The 15,644-nt window shown below is 41.8% G+C and overlaps 1 protein-coding gene across 1 annotated transcript in view; it reads left to right on the forward strand.

Moving 5' to 3' along the window:
- The window catches only part of LOC137518497 (thread biopolymer filament subunit gamma-like), a 329,520-nt gene extending 314,147 nt beyond the window's left edge, over positions 1 to 15,373 (forward strand). Inside the window, exons 8-9 of the mRNA XM_068236429.1 lie at positions 10,002 to 10,046; positions 15,178 to 15,373. Coding sequence (XP_068092530.1) covers positions 10,002 to 10,046; positions 15,178 to 15,188 — 56 coding nt within the window. The 3' untranslated portion in view covers positions 15,189 to 15,373. The remainder of the gene's footprint in view (positions 1 to 10,001; positions 10,047 to 15,177) is intronic.
- The last annotated feature ends 271 nt before the right edge of the window (positions 15,374 to 15,644 follow it).

Here is a 15,644-nt window from a genome sequence, read left to right on the forward strand (position 1 = left end):
GTTGGAATGGAGGATTATATTCTTTGTGTGGCGGATGTCACTTCTCTCTACACCATTATTGACCACGAGAAGGGGATAATGGCTGTGAGATACTTTTTGGAACTGTTTTCCGATCTTCCTTAACCGCAGATCGAATTTTTACAGAAATCGATTTTATTTATCCTTACGCATAATTATTTTGAATTCGAATCCAGATTTTATTTACAGCGAGTCGGGACAGCGATGGGTTTGATGAGTTCACGGTCGGGTTTGCAAATGTATTTATGGCGTACTGGGAGGAGTTTATTTTGGGGGGACAGACGGGCTCAGGTGCGAATCTCGTCATGTGGCGGCGGTTTATAGATGACGCAATATTCGTCTGGAAGGGGGATGAGGAGAGTCTGAAACAATTCATCATTTGGATGAACGAGAACGATTTTAATCTATGTTTTTCGTGTGAGTACAGCAAAACCGAAATACATTTTTTGGATTTGACATTTTTTAAGGCTGTGGATATAGACCGCTTCATATTTTTAGACAGCTGTCATTTGTTATCCTGGCTTAGCAATGTCCCCAAGAGCCAATATTTAAGAATGCGCAGGAACTGCTCAGAAAATGTAACTTATGAAGAACAGTCCAAACTGATGCAGAAAAGGTTTTTTAGATATTTACACTATGGGGCATCGCGACACTCTACCACTCTACCTATTTGCATAAATATGCAATATAAACAACAAGCACCAGTGGTGGTAAAGAAGGTAATAAGGAAATACTGGCATATCCTGCAAAATGATAAAACCTTGAATGGTATTATACCTGGAAAACCAAAATTTGTATAATTGCACCAACTGTATCTATGGGACATTGCCCTCCAAAGAAAGAGGGCAAGTTCAAAAGATGTACTATGTGCATGCCATGCAGATGCACCACTAAAACACCCTCTATGTCTGATTTTAGATCATTAGTCACAGGTGATGAATTTAATATTCAAGGCAATCTTAACTGCAACAGTAGTGGTGTTATATACATAATCGAATGCGGATGCATGAAACAATATGTGGGGCGAACAAAAAGAATACTTGTGGACAGGATCACAGAACATGTCAATTGTATTAAAAGGGGGGATGCAAAATAACCCTTGAGTAAACATTTTAAAGAACATCATGAGGGTAAATTGTCATCTATGCATTTCTATGCTATTCATTGGGGGCAAAGAATAGGAGAGGAGGGGATTACATTAGAGCCATGTCAAGAAAAGAAACCTATTAAATATATACACTTAATACTTTGACACCGCATGGCTTGAATCAAGATAGAGAACTGTTTGCCTTTAATGATTGACAGCAGGAGTGGCAAATAAAGGAGGTAGGCAAAGTGGAGATATAAGGAACAACAGACAGTCCATCGCAATGCCCTGATGAAGAGAGGCGTATCCTTCTTGAAATGCATAGGCATGGTTGGTAGTTGGCACCGTGAAGTCACACAGCGCAACTTTCGGGTCTCTATTTGGACCGCAAGCACAGCAACAGACCGAATCTACTGTTATCTACTGTTATACTCCTGACGGCGGAAGCTGCCGGCCAGGGCTCCGCAGCAGTCGAGTAGATCTGAATCAAATCTCTCCATCTCCCCAGCCCACATACAGATTCCGCAGTTCCACTAGGACATTAATTGTTGGAGCATGACGAATTGGACTGAAAGATGCGCTAATTGAGTGGAGCTGTGAGTACCAGGAGATACATTCCTTCTTTCGAATGCCACTATTGTGCTGCTCTATATAAACTGTGCAAGATATGAAACCGATTTAGTATTGCCAAAACACAAGTGGATTTCGATGTCTTATACTATCTACACATGGATATTGGTGTCAGTATACATTTTATCTTGATTTAGAAGCCAGAAGTAGGCTCTGTCTACAGGAACATTGCAGGAGCGATCCCTGTGATCTGTCCAATTATCTGTGCGAGATCTCGCAGTGTGTATGGTGGAGTGGATGAAGTGTGAGATTGCTCGCAGGATATTTTGCTAGACAACCAAGGGTGTGTTTTCTAATGTTTGCTACATACCTCATTGACCATTTTTGACCATTCTCCACTGAGACTACCCAGGAAAAAGAGCACCTGTCTAGCAAAAGGGAGTACTGGTGAAGTCAAAAAGCTGCGATCGCTCACTTTTGCTTAAAAAAAATATCAAAACTGATCTTTAGAGCGCTGCAGCTATTGGGTTGTGTTTTTGCAGTGATCAGGAAAATTTTCTGTCACTGCGGAGGGGTAGGCTGAACGCAAGTACCAATGCTGATTACCGACAGTGATGACGCTAATCAGCGACTAATTAGCGACTGCGGTGTAGTGGGCTGGGCGCTAACTGACGCTAACTACCTAACAAAGGGGCCTAGCTAACTCACTGGCCTAACTGTTGACACTAGTGATACTAAATCAGTGACAGTTTTCCCTAATTACTGTTTTTAGATCACTAGGATAGTGACCGGGGGGAGGGGGGGGGGGGAATGATCAGAGGGCAATCACAGGCAATCAAATACAATTGGAGCCAACCGGATCAAAATCAAATAGCAATCGGAGGCAATTAAATGCAATCAGAAACAGATAGAGGCCAATCACAGGGTAATCAAGAGGCCGATCAGATGCCAATCGAAGTGAAACAGGCGAGCAGATGTCAATCAACAGTGCACAGACAATCAGATGTCACTCAGACCTCAATCAGAGCTGGTGACAGGTGACCAAATGTCAATCACACTGCAGCTGTCAGATGCCAAGCAATGTAAACAGAGATCAATCACAGGGCAATCAGAGATGATCAAAGGCCAAACAGAGCTGGTGACAGGCGACCAGATGTCAATCAGACCTCAGTCAGACGCTTCTCAGGGCCAGTGAGTGATGATCAGGGCAATCGCGGGGGGGGCAATGTGGTGCAGGGCTGCCGTCCTCTCTGGTGGTCGATCCCGGACAGTGTGTACACCAGAGGAGGAGCCAGCGCGTATAATACACATTGTATCCAAAACAACGTGTATTATAAATTTGTATTGGCCGGTTTGAATGATCGCCGCCTGCCAGCGCTGTTAACTGGCCGGTGGGCGGAAGACACGGGGGGGCGTAGTAAACTGCTGGGGTTGCACGCGCGATCCCCAGCTAGAGCCGCTCAGGCCATTCACACCAATCGGCGTGGAGTGGTCCTGGGGCTGCCGCACTGCTCACGCCAATTGGCGTGGAGCAGTCGGCAAGTAGTTAATCATTTCAAACCAGTAGTGACAAAGCATAGTTCAATATATGCACTGTAGGAGTCTTGAAGTATGCAAAATATTGTAAATGACTGTATTGCTACAGAAAAAGTGACACCACTTACAAAGGTAGCAATTGCAGGTTCTTTTAGATTCCTCCAAAATCAGAGACAAGTAACAAGGTTAACAAGTTTATTGATACAAAATATGATATTCAATACCAAGTTATTGGAAAGAAGACCGAGAATAATAACATAACATAACATAACAGGTATCAGAATTATAAACACATCACATCACCTTGTGTTTCCTAGGTGTCCCGCTCAAGGTTGCAGTAACTTCTACCTGTCCTAGAGAGCAACTCTTCCCTCACGATAGTTTAGAAGTTCCTCAGACGGGAAGCGCCGAGTTGAGAGAATTCCGTCATCTTGAAATAGCAGCTGGGCTTTATACAGTGGTGTGAAAAACTATTTGCCCCCTTCCTGATTTCTTATTCTTTTGCATGTTTGTCACACTTAAATGTTTCTGCTCATCAAAAACCGTTAACTATTAGTCAAAGATAACATAATTGAACACAAAATGCAGTTTTAAATGACTATTTTTATTATTTAGTGAGAAAAATAACTCAAAACCTACATGGCCCTGTGTGAAAAAGAAATTGCCCCCTGAACCTAATAACTGGTTGGGCCACCTTTAGCAGCAATAACTGCAATCAAGCGTTTGCGATAACTTGCAACGAGACTTGTACAGCGCTCTGGAGGAATTTTGGCCCACTCATCTTTGCAGAATTGTTGTAATTCAGCTTTATTTGAGGGTTTTCTAGCGTGAACCGCCTTTTTAAGGTCATGCCACAACATCTCAATAGGATTCAGGTCAGGACTTTGACTAGGCCACTCGAAAGTCTTCATTTTGTTTTTCTTCAGCCATTTAGAGGTGAATTTGCTAGTGTGTTTTGAGTCATTGTCCTGCTGCAGCACCCAAGATCGCTTCAGCTTGAGTTGACGAACAGATGGCTGGAGATTCTCCTTCAGGTTTTTTTGGTAGACAGTAAAATTCATGGTTCCATCTATCACAGCAAGCCTTCCAGGTCCTGAAGCAGCAAAACAACCCCAGACCATCACACTACCACCACCATATTTTACTGTTGGTATGATGTTCTTTTGCTGAAATGCTGTGTTACTTCTACGCCAGATGTAACGGGACACGCACCTTCCAAAAAGTTCAACTTTTGTCTCGTCGGTCCACAAGGTATTTTCCCAAAAGTCTTGCCAATCATTGAGATGTGTTTTTTTTAGCAAAATTGAGACGAGCCTTAATGTTCTTTTTGCTTAAAAGTGGTTTGCGCCTTGGATATCTGCCATGCAGACCATTTTTGCTCAGTCTCTTTCTTATGGTGGAGTCATGAACAATGACCTTAATTGAGGCAAGTGAGGCCTGCAGTTCTTTAGATGTTGTCCTGGGGTCTTTTGTGGCCTCTCGGATGAGTTTTCTCTGCGCTCTTGGGGTAATTTTGGTCGGCCAGCCACTCCTGGGAAGGTTCATCACTGTTGCATGTTTTTGCCATTTGTAGATAATGGCTCTCACTGTGGTTCACTGGAGTCCCAAAGCTTTAGAAATGGCTTTATAACCTTTACCAGACTGATAGATCTCAATTACAGTACTTTGTTCTCATTTGTACCTGAATTTCTTTGGATCTTGGCATGATGTCTAGCTTTTGAGGTGCTTTTGGTCTACTTCTCTGTGTCAGCTCCTATTTAAGTGATTTCTTGATTGAAACAGGTGTGGCAGTAATCAGGTCTGGGGGTGACTACAGAAATTGAACTCAGGTGTGATAAACCACAGTTAAGTTATTTTTTAACAAGGGGGGCAATCACTTTTTCACACAGGGCCATGTAGATTTGGAGTTTTTTTTTCTCACTAGATAATAAAAACCATCATTTAAAACTGCATTTTGTGTTCAATTATGTTATCTTTGACTAATAGTTAACGGTTTTTGATGAGCAGAAACATTTAAGTGTGACAAACATGCAAAAGAACAAGAAATCAGGAAGGGGGCAAATAGTTTTTCACACCACTGTAGCTCTTCATCCCATAGACCAACATGGAGCCCCATGTTAGCCTATGGAGTATGGTAGAAAAAAAACCTTTTTGACGATCAGCAACTCTGAACAAGTGATAATAGCTGGAATCCCACCAATTGGGCCATACTCCGGTCAGCATACTTTTGATAGATTTATGACCCCCTTTCATATGTCCTTTCGCCCATCTACACAATTAGATATTCACTCTGGAATACAAGTACTATATTTACGACCCATTAATAAAGTCATAGTCATGCATTATAGCCTAAAAAAATATCCTAATGTCCCTTAACTTCATACACTAAGAGGCCATTAGGTCATAAATGAAGTCTTAAATCATGGGTCAGATCAGTGCTACATTCCTTATATGCAAGCAGGGCCGGGCCGAGGCAGAGGCTGGAGAGGCTCCAGCCTTAGGGCGCAGTGTAGGAGGGGGCGCACAATTCAGCTGTCCTTCCCAATTGTGTTTGAAGCAGAAAGAAATAAGAAAAGGGGATACATGACAGTGACTGCAAGCCAGATAACTAGAGATTAAGGTGTTGGGGAGGTTGGGGGCCCTGGGGGCCTAATAGCAATCAGTGTGTGAAGGCTGGGGTGGGAGGGATGGAGGGGCGCACTTTGCTGTCTCAGCCTTGGGTGCTGAAGGACCTTGTCCCGTCTCTGTATGCAAGCACTTCATATAATGGTGCTTTTTAAGTAACATATGACTCATAGACCCATCTGTGTTAATTTCTGACAAACAAGTGTTAAAGAAGTCCACCCGACTCAAATGAACCAATATACAGATCTGAATGAAGAGATTCACATACAAGATGACTTACTACAGCAATATCAGTACAATATGGTGCATAAAAGCTATAGCACTACAATGACAAAAAGAAAAACTTGTGCCCCAGCCTGCCATCACATATATTATAGTCAGATCAACGATCGGTGCCTTCGTATTATTAGGTAAGACATACGTACTGGATATTACCAGCATGCAGGAAACCACTTTTTGAACTGAAAAGTTCAGTACTGTCAGGTATCTTGGCAGCACTGCAGGGAGTCACAAACCTTCTTTCCCTGCACATATCCCAGCAACTCAGGTCCCCTCCTTCATATGTTGTTTATCACAATCAAGCCATTGCATGGCTTCTATTGAATCTTGAAAAAAGTGAGATTCATTATTCCAAATGATTCTGAGTTTCGCAGGGTACAGCATAGCATATTTTAAGTTCAACATCTGAAGCCTCTTCTTAGTTTCAATAAACTGTGCCCTCTGTCCTGTTTCAGGATACAAAGGAATATTTTGACCATTGAACGTAATGTTCTCAAGTTGATAAATCTTGTCTCAGGAGACCAATCTCTTCTTTCAGCCCCCCCAGTTTGAGTAGCAAGTGCTGCTATCGCTGAATTGCATTAAGTAACTGCTGCCAAGATATCAGCTAAAGTAGGTTCAGGCTGTATGTCTGCAGTAGGTTCAGGCTGATATAAGTTGCTGTGCAGTTAAGGAGTATGAAGTGTCAGCATCAGAACTTGCTGCCCATTTTTGTTTGGGCTCCATGTCCCAGCTATCTCCTCATCCATGTCCTCGTCACTCCTCTCATTACCCGCAGAGTCCTGCCAGGATGCTTATGCCATCTGACAGGCATATTGCTGTAGTTTCGCAGCTTCTGAGCAGCTTTATTTAGTTTGCATCATACTGCGGGTCTGTCTGGCTGCCAATCTGTCTGTGTTTCCCTTCGCTGCCCTCAGGATTCAAAACTGTGGGCACCCTTGTAGGTTAAGGCTGGCTGGAACTGAGACCGCCCGGAGCTGCAGGGAGGCACGTCTCACTCCACTGCCAGCTGCCCCCCCCACAGTAGACATTTAACCGGTGCCTGTATTAGCATCCATAACTGTGTGCATGAGAAGTTACAGAGGCATGACTGGGCGTCAATACAGTGCATGCCACGGCTCCCGCTCAGCTGGTGTGGAAGTACGGCACAGAGAGATCCTATAACAGGCATTAGGAGGCCATTGACCAGTCTCTCCGGACTAGCTGATTGGGAGCTGCAGCCTGCACTGTACTGACCCCTGGCCGTACATTTGAAGCTTCTCACCCACATAGTTATGAAAGCTGGTGTGGACACCGAGGAAACACATAGAGCTTACACGTGGTGCTACTGCAGGCTATGGTGCTTGTTGGACTGCCCTCTCCATTTCGACTTTTCCCACTCCTGGCCGCATAGCACTGCAAAGATGTGCAGAGTGACACACTGCCTGGCTACCTCGAACTACCAGAACTGACTTCCTGCTCTATCCAGATTCTTGGAGTGACAGGTCTATACCTACTATTTCAATATTATTGGGAATGAGCCCCAGATAAAGCAAAAAAAAAAGGGAGCTCTTGTTAATCTAACGATCCACACTTGAGCACACCACTATGCTCAGAATAGTACCAGGTTTCTGTATAGGAGGATCGGTTTGACTAAAAGCCACAAACCAGCAATCTGCTTCCAAATTTTAGTTTCACACTTTATTATATTCAAAAAATATTTTTTCTTCAAAAAGGTAAAGTTTTTTTGTAAACAGCAATAAAAATATTTTGTGGTACAAACATAGAGAATCAATGTGTTGAGCAGATCATAGACACTTTGTGCTTTGTTTGATGAAAAAAGTATTTCAAAAAATGTTTTAGTTCAGGCGACGACACTAGTCCGTTTCATGGTTATTAACCCTTTACAAAGCATAAAGAATATCTTAACCAAAGAATATGTATAGTCTAAAGAACCATAAATGAATTTATTTAATTCAGAGGTATCTGTTCCAACCAGAAACAAACCGGCACCTGACTGATGGCTGGCATGGGGAGAATCAGCTGCAAACATGGTGTGATTCTGCACTGTGTTTGCAGCTGATTCTCTCTATGCCAGCCATCAGTCAGGTGCCGGGTTTACAGGAAACACAGACCTACTGCTGCTCATATTTTATTGTCTAGTGACACCCACTTTGTTTAGTGACAACTTACAGCTCCACAAGATGCCCCTGCACCATGGACGCATCGGGTTTAGAATACATTTTTTTCCGCCTAGTTTTTTTCCTGTAAACCTAGGTACATCTTATGGTCAGGAGCAACTTATGGTCTGAAAAATATGGTACTTTTTGATAATTTTTCATTTGCAGAGTGCTGAAAATTTATTTTAAACAGAAGATGAAAAATTATCTCCCAGAAGAAAACTTAGGAGAAAGAGTGAATTAAATGAGTGCCAAACCTTCAGTATCAACATTTAGGGGAATGCTACAAAAAGCTCAGAGTTTTAAAATATTAGTGTTATACTCTGTTACATGCAAATACTATGTTGTATGCAAAAGCTCATTTAGACAAGCCAGATTCATTTTGGAACTAAATGGTTTGGACTGATGAGACAAAAATTTAGTTATTTGGTCATAACAAAATGTGATTTTCATGGTGAAAACCGCATTCCAAAAAAATAGGACCTCCCTAATTTGGTGGATATTCCATTATGGTTCTCAGGGAATGGGCCCTGAATTCAAATTCTGCAGGATAATGCTCACGCATTCGTCACAAAGTTGAAATTACGCAGGGGCTGGAAAATCCAACAAGACAATTACCAAAAACACAGATCAAAATCTACGAAGGCATACAGAGACAACTGCGAAGTAAAAAGTTCTGGAATGGTCATCACAGTCCCCTGACTTGGCTATTAGTATAAATCTATGGGATGATTTGAAGCATGCTGTCCATGCTCAGCACCCATCAAATGTAACTGAACTGGAGAGATTTTGTATGGAATAATGGTCAATCAGCCAACGTTTAAGGTTCGCTGCTTTCTAGCGTGAGTGATTCACCTTTAAAGCCAGATACACACAGGCAGTGCTTTTTTTTTCTTTTCTCCTTTTCTGTTCTATAGATCTACAAATCCAGTAATTAGCTGCATACTAGCGAGTTTAATATATGTGAGGATCGCTTTGGTGGATTTTTTGAGCTTTTCCTGCATGTCCACATGGTGGCCTTAATTCAATTGACTTTTGCAACCTCTGGATATAATGCTGAACACATGCACTCAACTTCTTTGTTTCTAAGTGGAACTTGTTCTGTTAAACCGCTGTATGGTCTTAGCCACGTGCTGCAGTTGAGTTTCAGGGTGTTGGCAATCTTCTTATAGCCTAGGTCATCTTTATTTAGAGCAACATTTTTTTTTTAAAGATCCGAAGAGGGTTCTCTGTCATGAGGTACCATGCTGAACTTCCAGAGACCAATATAAGAGAGTGCAAGAGACCTGCTCCTCCATTCACACCTGAGACCTATTAAAACTAATAAGCAACATGATCCCAGGGAGGGAAAATGTCTAATTGGCAGAATTTTGACATTCTTCAAGTAGGGATGTACTCACTTTTGTTGCCAGCAGTTTAGGCATCAATGGCTGTGTTTTGAGTTATTTTGACACTTATACAAGCGTGTATACTGACTACTTTATATTGTATCCAAGTGTTGTGTCCCATGAAATAATGAAATTAAATGTTTACAAAAATGTGAGGCGCGTACTCTTTTTTTTGTGAGTTACTGTATTTTTAAAAAAATGTTAAATGTTTAAACTTCCTGTGAATATATTTTAAAAGTTTACAATTTTTACTACATAAGAATGTCAAACTGTACAACTATTTACCTGCAAAAGTGATAAATATAATGTATTCATTTAAAAAATTTCCCTTTTCTAAAGCTGATTCTGGGTTTCAAAAGAAAGATTCAAGTATCAAAGATACAGGTGAGTTGAGAGAAAACACATAGTAGACACTTCAGAATTTATGTAACATCTGCATATTTTTTGTTTAACAATTAGCAAAAAGTCAGCATTCCCCTTAACATAAAACTCCACTGTTACAGAGACAAATGCAATTCCCTTGTTTCAACTCTATACATTTTATCATTTAAAGACCAATTTTGTTTCAGCTTGCTTACTTGTAAGCATGTACTGATATCCTCGACTATAAGTCAAGAAATTTAGGTCTGTCTCTCAACAGAGGAAAGTTGGGGGGGTCGCCTTTTATCTTCGAGTCAGACCTAAATGTCTGACTTGTAGCCAGGATGTTTGTATGTGGGTGGCCGCTTTTATCTTGCACTATGTCTCCCAAATTACAGCTATGTCTTTCAAGCACCTATCTCTCTCTGCCTCCCTGACTGTAGGCAAAGCTACTGTAGCGGAAAGCCTATACCGATCCCACTGCTGGGCGCTTTATCTTCTCTCAGTTGACTGCAGCAGAAAGTGTACCGGGGTATATTCATTCCACAGCCTCCATAGACTTCAATGTTATTTGCAGCAAATCTCGGTTATAAAGGTGGTGAAAAGGACACCTGAGGCTTTATTCGGCTATAAAAGGGCGCCATTTTACAGACGAGATTTTTTTGGGGGCTATGAAAGAGTGCCCTTTTCTAGCCAAGATTTTTTTTTTGGCTATAAAAGGGCACTGGATATAGGCAAGATTTTTTGCGACTATAAAAGGGAGCTGGATAGTATAGCCAAGATTTTTTTCGGCTATAAAAGGGTGCTGGATATAGCTATTTCAGCTATATAAATGCGGCTACAAGATCGGTTATATCAGCAGGTGACTAAATTAGGTTAGAACGGTTAATTTGGTTATATCAGTTAAAGGGAACCTAAACTGAGAAGGATATGGATTTTTCCTTTTAAAATAATACCAGTTGCCTGACTCTCCTACTGATTCTGTGTCTAATACTTTTAGCCACAGCCCCTCAACAAGCATGAAAATCAGGTGCTCTGACTGAAGTCAGACTGGATTAGCTGCATGCTTGTTTCAGGTGTGTGATTCATCCACTACTGCAGCCAAAGAGATCAGCAGGACTGCCAAGCAACTGGTATTGTTTAAAAGGAAACATCTGTATCCCTTCTCAGTTAAGGTGCCCTTGAATGCAGTTATATCCGTTAATTAACATATATGTTTGACATGAAATGTGGTGAAGATTGGACACCACCATATTGGATTAAGGTTAGGCACCACCAGGGGGGTTAGGATTAGGCATCACTAGGGGTCTTAGGGTAAGGCCCCACCAAGGGAGGGTCTTATGGTTAGGCATCACCAAAGGGGTCTTGGGGTTAGGCACCAACAGGGGAGGGTCTTAGGGTTAGGCCCCACCAGGGGGGTCTTAGAGTTTCTCATGCTAGATCACTTTTCTCGGCTATATCCAGCCCCCTTTTCAACACAAAAATAAAAATCTTAGGTATATCAGCCGCCTTTTTATAGCAGAAAACCTTTTTGGCTATATCACGTTCCCTTTTATAACCAAAAAAAAATCTCGGCTATAACCAGCACCCTTTTATGGCTCCCCAAAATGGTGGCTATATTCAGCACCCTTTTTATAGCCAAAATCCTGATCTCATTGGGAGCCGACAGGGAGGAGCTACTGCATGCTGAGCGAGCTGCACTGAGAGGATAGGACGGTCCCGGCACCTGACTGTGGAATGGGTATACCTCGTTACGCTTTCCACTGCAGCAGTGAGAGGAGATGAAGTTCCTAGCTTTACACTGCAGAAGCTTTGCATACAGTCATGGGGAGGGGAGAGCCGGGTGCTTGGGAAAAATGGCTATAGCTAGAGAGGAGGGACATATCAGTACTTCTTCCTGTCACCGCTGTTGGTCTGACTGTGTCAACATCTAATAAAACTAACCCCTCATGGTCCGCAAGCATCTTCCCCACACTGTTTTGCTGTTATACTGACTGTGTTAATGGTTGTACTTGGGGGAAGGGGGGGGGGTGTCACATTGTACCATGGCTGCACTTGGAGACCAGGAGGGGTTAATAGCTGCCCTTGAGGAACAGTACGAGATAATGTGTGCAATACATTTTTCACTGCAGCTATTTACACCTTCTGATCACAAAGTGTGGCCATTAGACCCTCCTATGGGAGAAAACCGCTATTATTGTATGAGTTTGCTGGGTAGACTTATATTCAAGCCATTATAATATTCCAGCTTAAAGGGACCCTGAGCGGAGGCATCAATTGAAAATCTGAATTTACCTGGTGCTTCCTCCAGGCCCCCCATAGCCCGCAAGTTCCCCCGGCATCCTCTTTGTCCCTTCCATGGTCCTGTTTTGTGGCTCCGGCAAGCTTTCACTTTTGGTCGAAGTTGCACGTGCCATCATGCCGGTCGCAGTAAACATACTGTCAAATTTAAGACTCTACTTATACAAGGGGTTGACTTATATTCGAGGATATACGATAAAACCTAGCTATGAAAAACAATACCACAAAATTCGAGAATGTTTGCACTCCTATAACATTTGTGGACAGTAAAGACCCATAAAAGACCTAAACCAACAGCAACAACCTACCAACAAAAGTATAAAATAAAAATACCAAGGTGGATGGGTCCAAAAACAATATAAAAATACTATAAGAAGTTTAAAAAGAGGTAATATATTATAATAATAATAATAATTTGCAGTATTTTGTATAGCGCCTTTCTCCTGTCAGACTCAAAACACTTGTGAGGCAGCCACTAGAGCACACTCAGTAGGCAGTAGCAGTGTTAAGGAGACTTGCCCAAGAAACTCCTTACTGAAATAAGTGCTGGCTTACTGAACAGGCAGAGCCGAGATTTGAACCCAGGTCTCCTGTGTCAGAGGCAGAGCCCTTAACCATTACACTTTCCAGCCACTGCTGGATAGGCATAATAAAATTAGTAGTCATAATAGCAAACACTGACAGCTGAAAACAATGCACATGCATACGAAAAATGACTGAACAATAGTAGGATTTGAAGCAATACATAAAAATAAATGCTAAAATCCCTCACTGCAACGACATTAAAAAAAAAAAAAAAAAAAGATTGAAGGACCATCTTAACCCTCAAGGGGATTAGATGCCCTACTAAGTACATATTTTACATTACAAACACAAGATTATATTTTCTAACAAAGGACCATCAGGGTGGCCTATGGCAACCCAGCAAGTTAAATATAAATGTGTAAAATATTATATAAGTATATATTGGAGGGACCCCCTTAACCTCCTTAGCGGTATGCCTGTGTCGGGCATACCGCTCTGTGGCCCCAGGAGTCCCCCATAATTAATTGTCCCAAATGACTGTAAACCCTTTAGCTAGCACTAGGCTAGCTAGTAAAGGTGTTGGGCACCCCTGGATCCTCCCATTTATACATTACCCCCATGGATCCAGCGATCGTGCAGCTTCCCTGCACAGCTCCAGTCTCTCTATGGGGAGGATCGGGTTCGCTCATGACGTCGGCGACATCATGACTTCATGTGCGATCCTCCCCATAGTGAAGACCGGAGCTGTCCGGGGAGGCTGCGGCGATCGGTGGATCCAGGCTGGGTAATGTATAAACGGGGGAGTGGCGGGTATCGGGGGGGTGCGGACACCTTTACTAGCTAGCCTAGTGCTAGCTAAAGGGTTTTACAGTAATTTAAGACAATTATTTTATTAACGGGCAAAAAGTAACAAAACCTCCTGAACGGCGTAATGCTCAGGAGGTTAAGGATCCAATCGCAACAGACGAGTTTTTGCGGCGGTTCACTCTCTGAAACCTAATAAGAGCCCAGGCCTGGATGAGTTTATTATAAATTCTTTCAGGATACTTTGGCCTTAGGTTTGTGTCCGCATTCAACTTTATTACTTTGACCACATGTCCCTGTTTGCAATTGCTCAAGGCACATGTGGCGGTGATCCCGGTGATATTTGCCATGCAAGGTATTCTTTCTGCATAATTTTACTTTCCTCTGTCACAATAACCTCTTCTCTCCCTGCACTGCTTGTCACATGACTACAGAATGCTGGCAACTGTTTGTTTAGCAACATTAACGTGAAGTTCATCAATTTCTCCAACCCATAGGTGAGGAGTATGATGCTACAAAGGGATTGAAAACCTTGTAAAAAAAGGTATAAATGCTTAAACAAAGGAGGTGATTATGTGAAAAAATAATCAGAAGATAGTGTGACTAAAATAAAAAACAATTTTCCTTAAAGAGACTCCGTAACAAAAATTGCATCCTGTTTTTTATCATCCTACAAGTTCCAAAAGCTATTCTAATGTGTTCTGGCTTACTGCAGCACTTTCTACTATCACAGTCTCTGTAATAAATCAATGTATCTTTCCCCTGTCCGACTTTGTCTGGAAGGCTGCCAAGTTCTTCAGTGTTGTGGTTCTGCTATGAACTCCCCCTTCCAGGCCCCTCTATGCACACTGTCTGTGTATTATTTAGACTAGGGCAGCTTCTCTCTTCTCTCTTATCTTTTACAAGCTGGATAAATCGTCCTCTGAGCTGGCTGGGCTTTCACATACTGAGGAATTACAGACAAAGGCAAAGCTGTTTGCAGGAAGAATCGAGCAGCCTGAAACTTCAGTGCATGAGAACTGCAGGGGGAAAGAAACACACAAATGATCTCTTGAGATTCAAAAGGAAGGGTGTATACAGCCTGCTTGTGTATGGATGTATTTTCTATGTGTGGACATACTGTACATCAACCTACTTCCTGTTTTGGTGGCCATTTTGTTTGTTTACAAACAAACTTTTTAAAACTGTTTTTAACCACTTTTAATGCGGCGAGGAGTGGCGAAATTGTGACAGAGGGTAATAGGAGATGTCCCCTAACGCACTGGTATGTTTACTTTTGTGCGATTTTAACAATACAGATTCTCTTTAATTAAATAATTGTAAACAGCTGTTACTTTCCATATGACCTTTGTAGTTTAATAACAAGCATTGATATGAATATACTGCTAGTCTCAAAAGGGTAAGGTAAATTTCCCTATGCTTCAAAGCCCTCCTTTTGTAGTTATACAATGTAGATTAAGCTAAATAGACATTTATTTAACTTTTTTTTAAGAAATTGACATCCCTATCTGTGTTGTTTTTCTAGATTTGATCTGACTAAGAACACCATCTGCTGAGGAAATCTGATGAGAAGGAAGGTTCCTTAAGCTCTCCGAACTGCCAAATTTGCTTTCTCTAGTTGGAGTAGCAGCATGTTTGCTTAACCATATTTCTTAGATATTAGTATTACTTCAATGTCTTCTCTTATATTCCTAAATAAATGATTTTCTTGTTTTCATGCACACTGTCGACTTATTGTGTAGAAATATTGTATAAATAGCATGAAAACCCATAAAGTAACAAGCTGCCTGCAGCACAGGAGCGCACACTCTGACTGTCACACAATGAAATCAAGCTAATTAACAATACAACAATAGTGTAGTGATAGTGAAGGGGTTAATCACTGAACAGCTTTAAGTTTACACTGTATACACACTTGCTAGGCCAGCAGCACTGGAGCACACACTCTGTCTGTCACACAATGAAATCAAGCTATTTAACAATAGTGTAGTG

This window comes from Hyperolius riggenbachi, chromosome 5 (assembly GCF_040937935.1).
Source record: "Hyperolius riggenbachi isolate aHypRig1 chromosome 5, aHypRig1.pri, whole genome shotgun sequence".
In the NCBI taxonomy this organism is placed as follows: Eukaryota; Metazoa; Chordata; class Amphibia; order Anura; family Hyperoliidae; genus Hyperolius; species Hyperolius riggenbachi.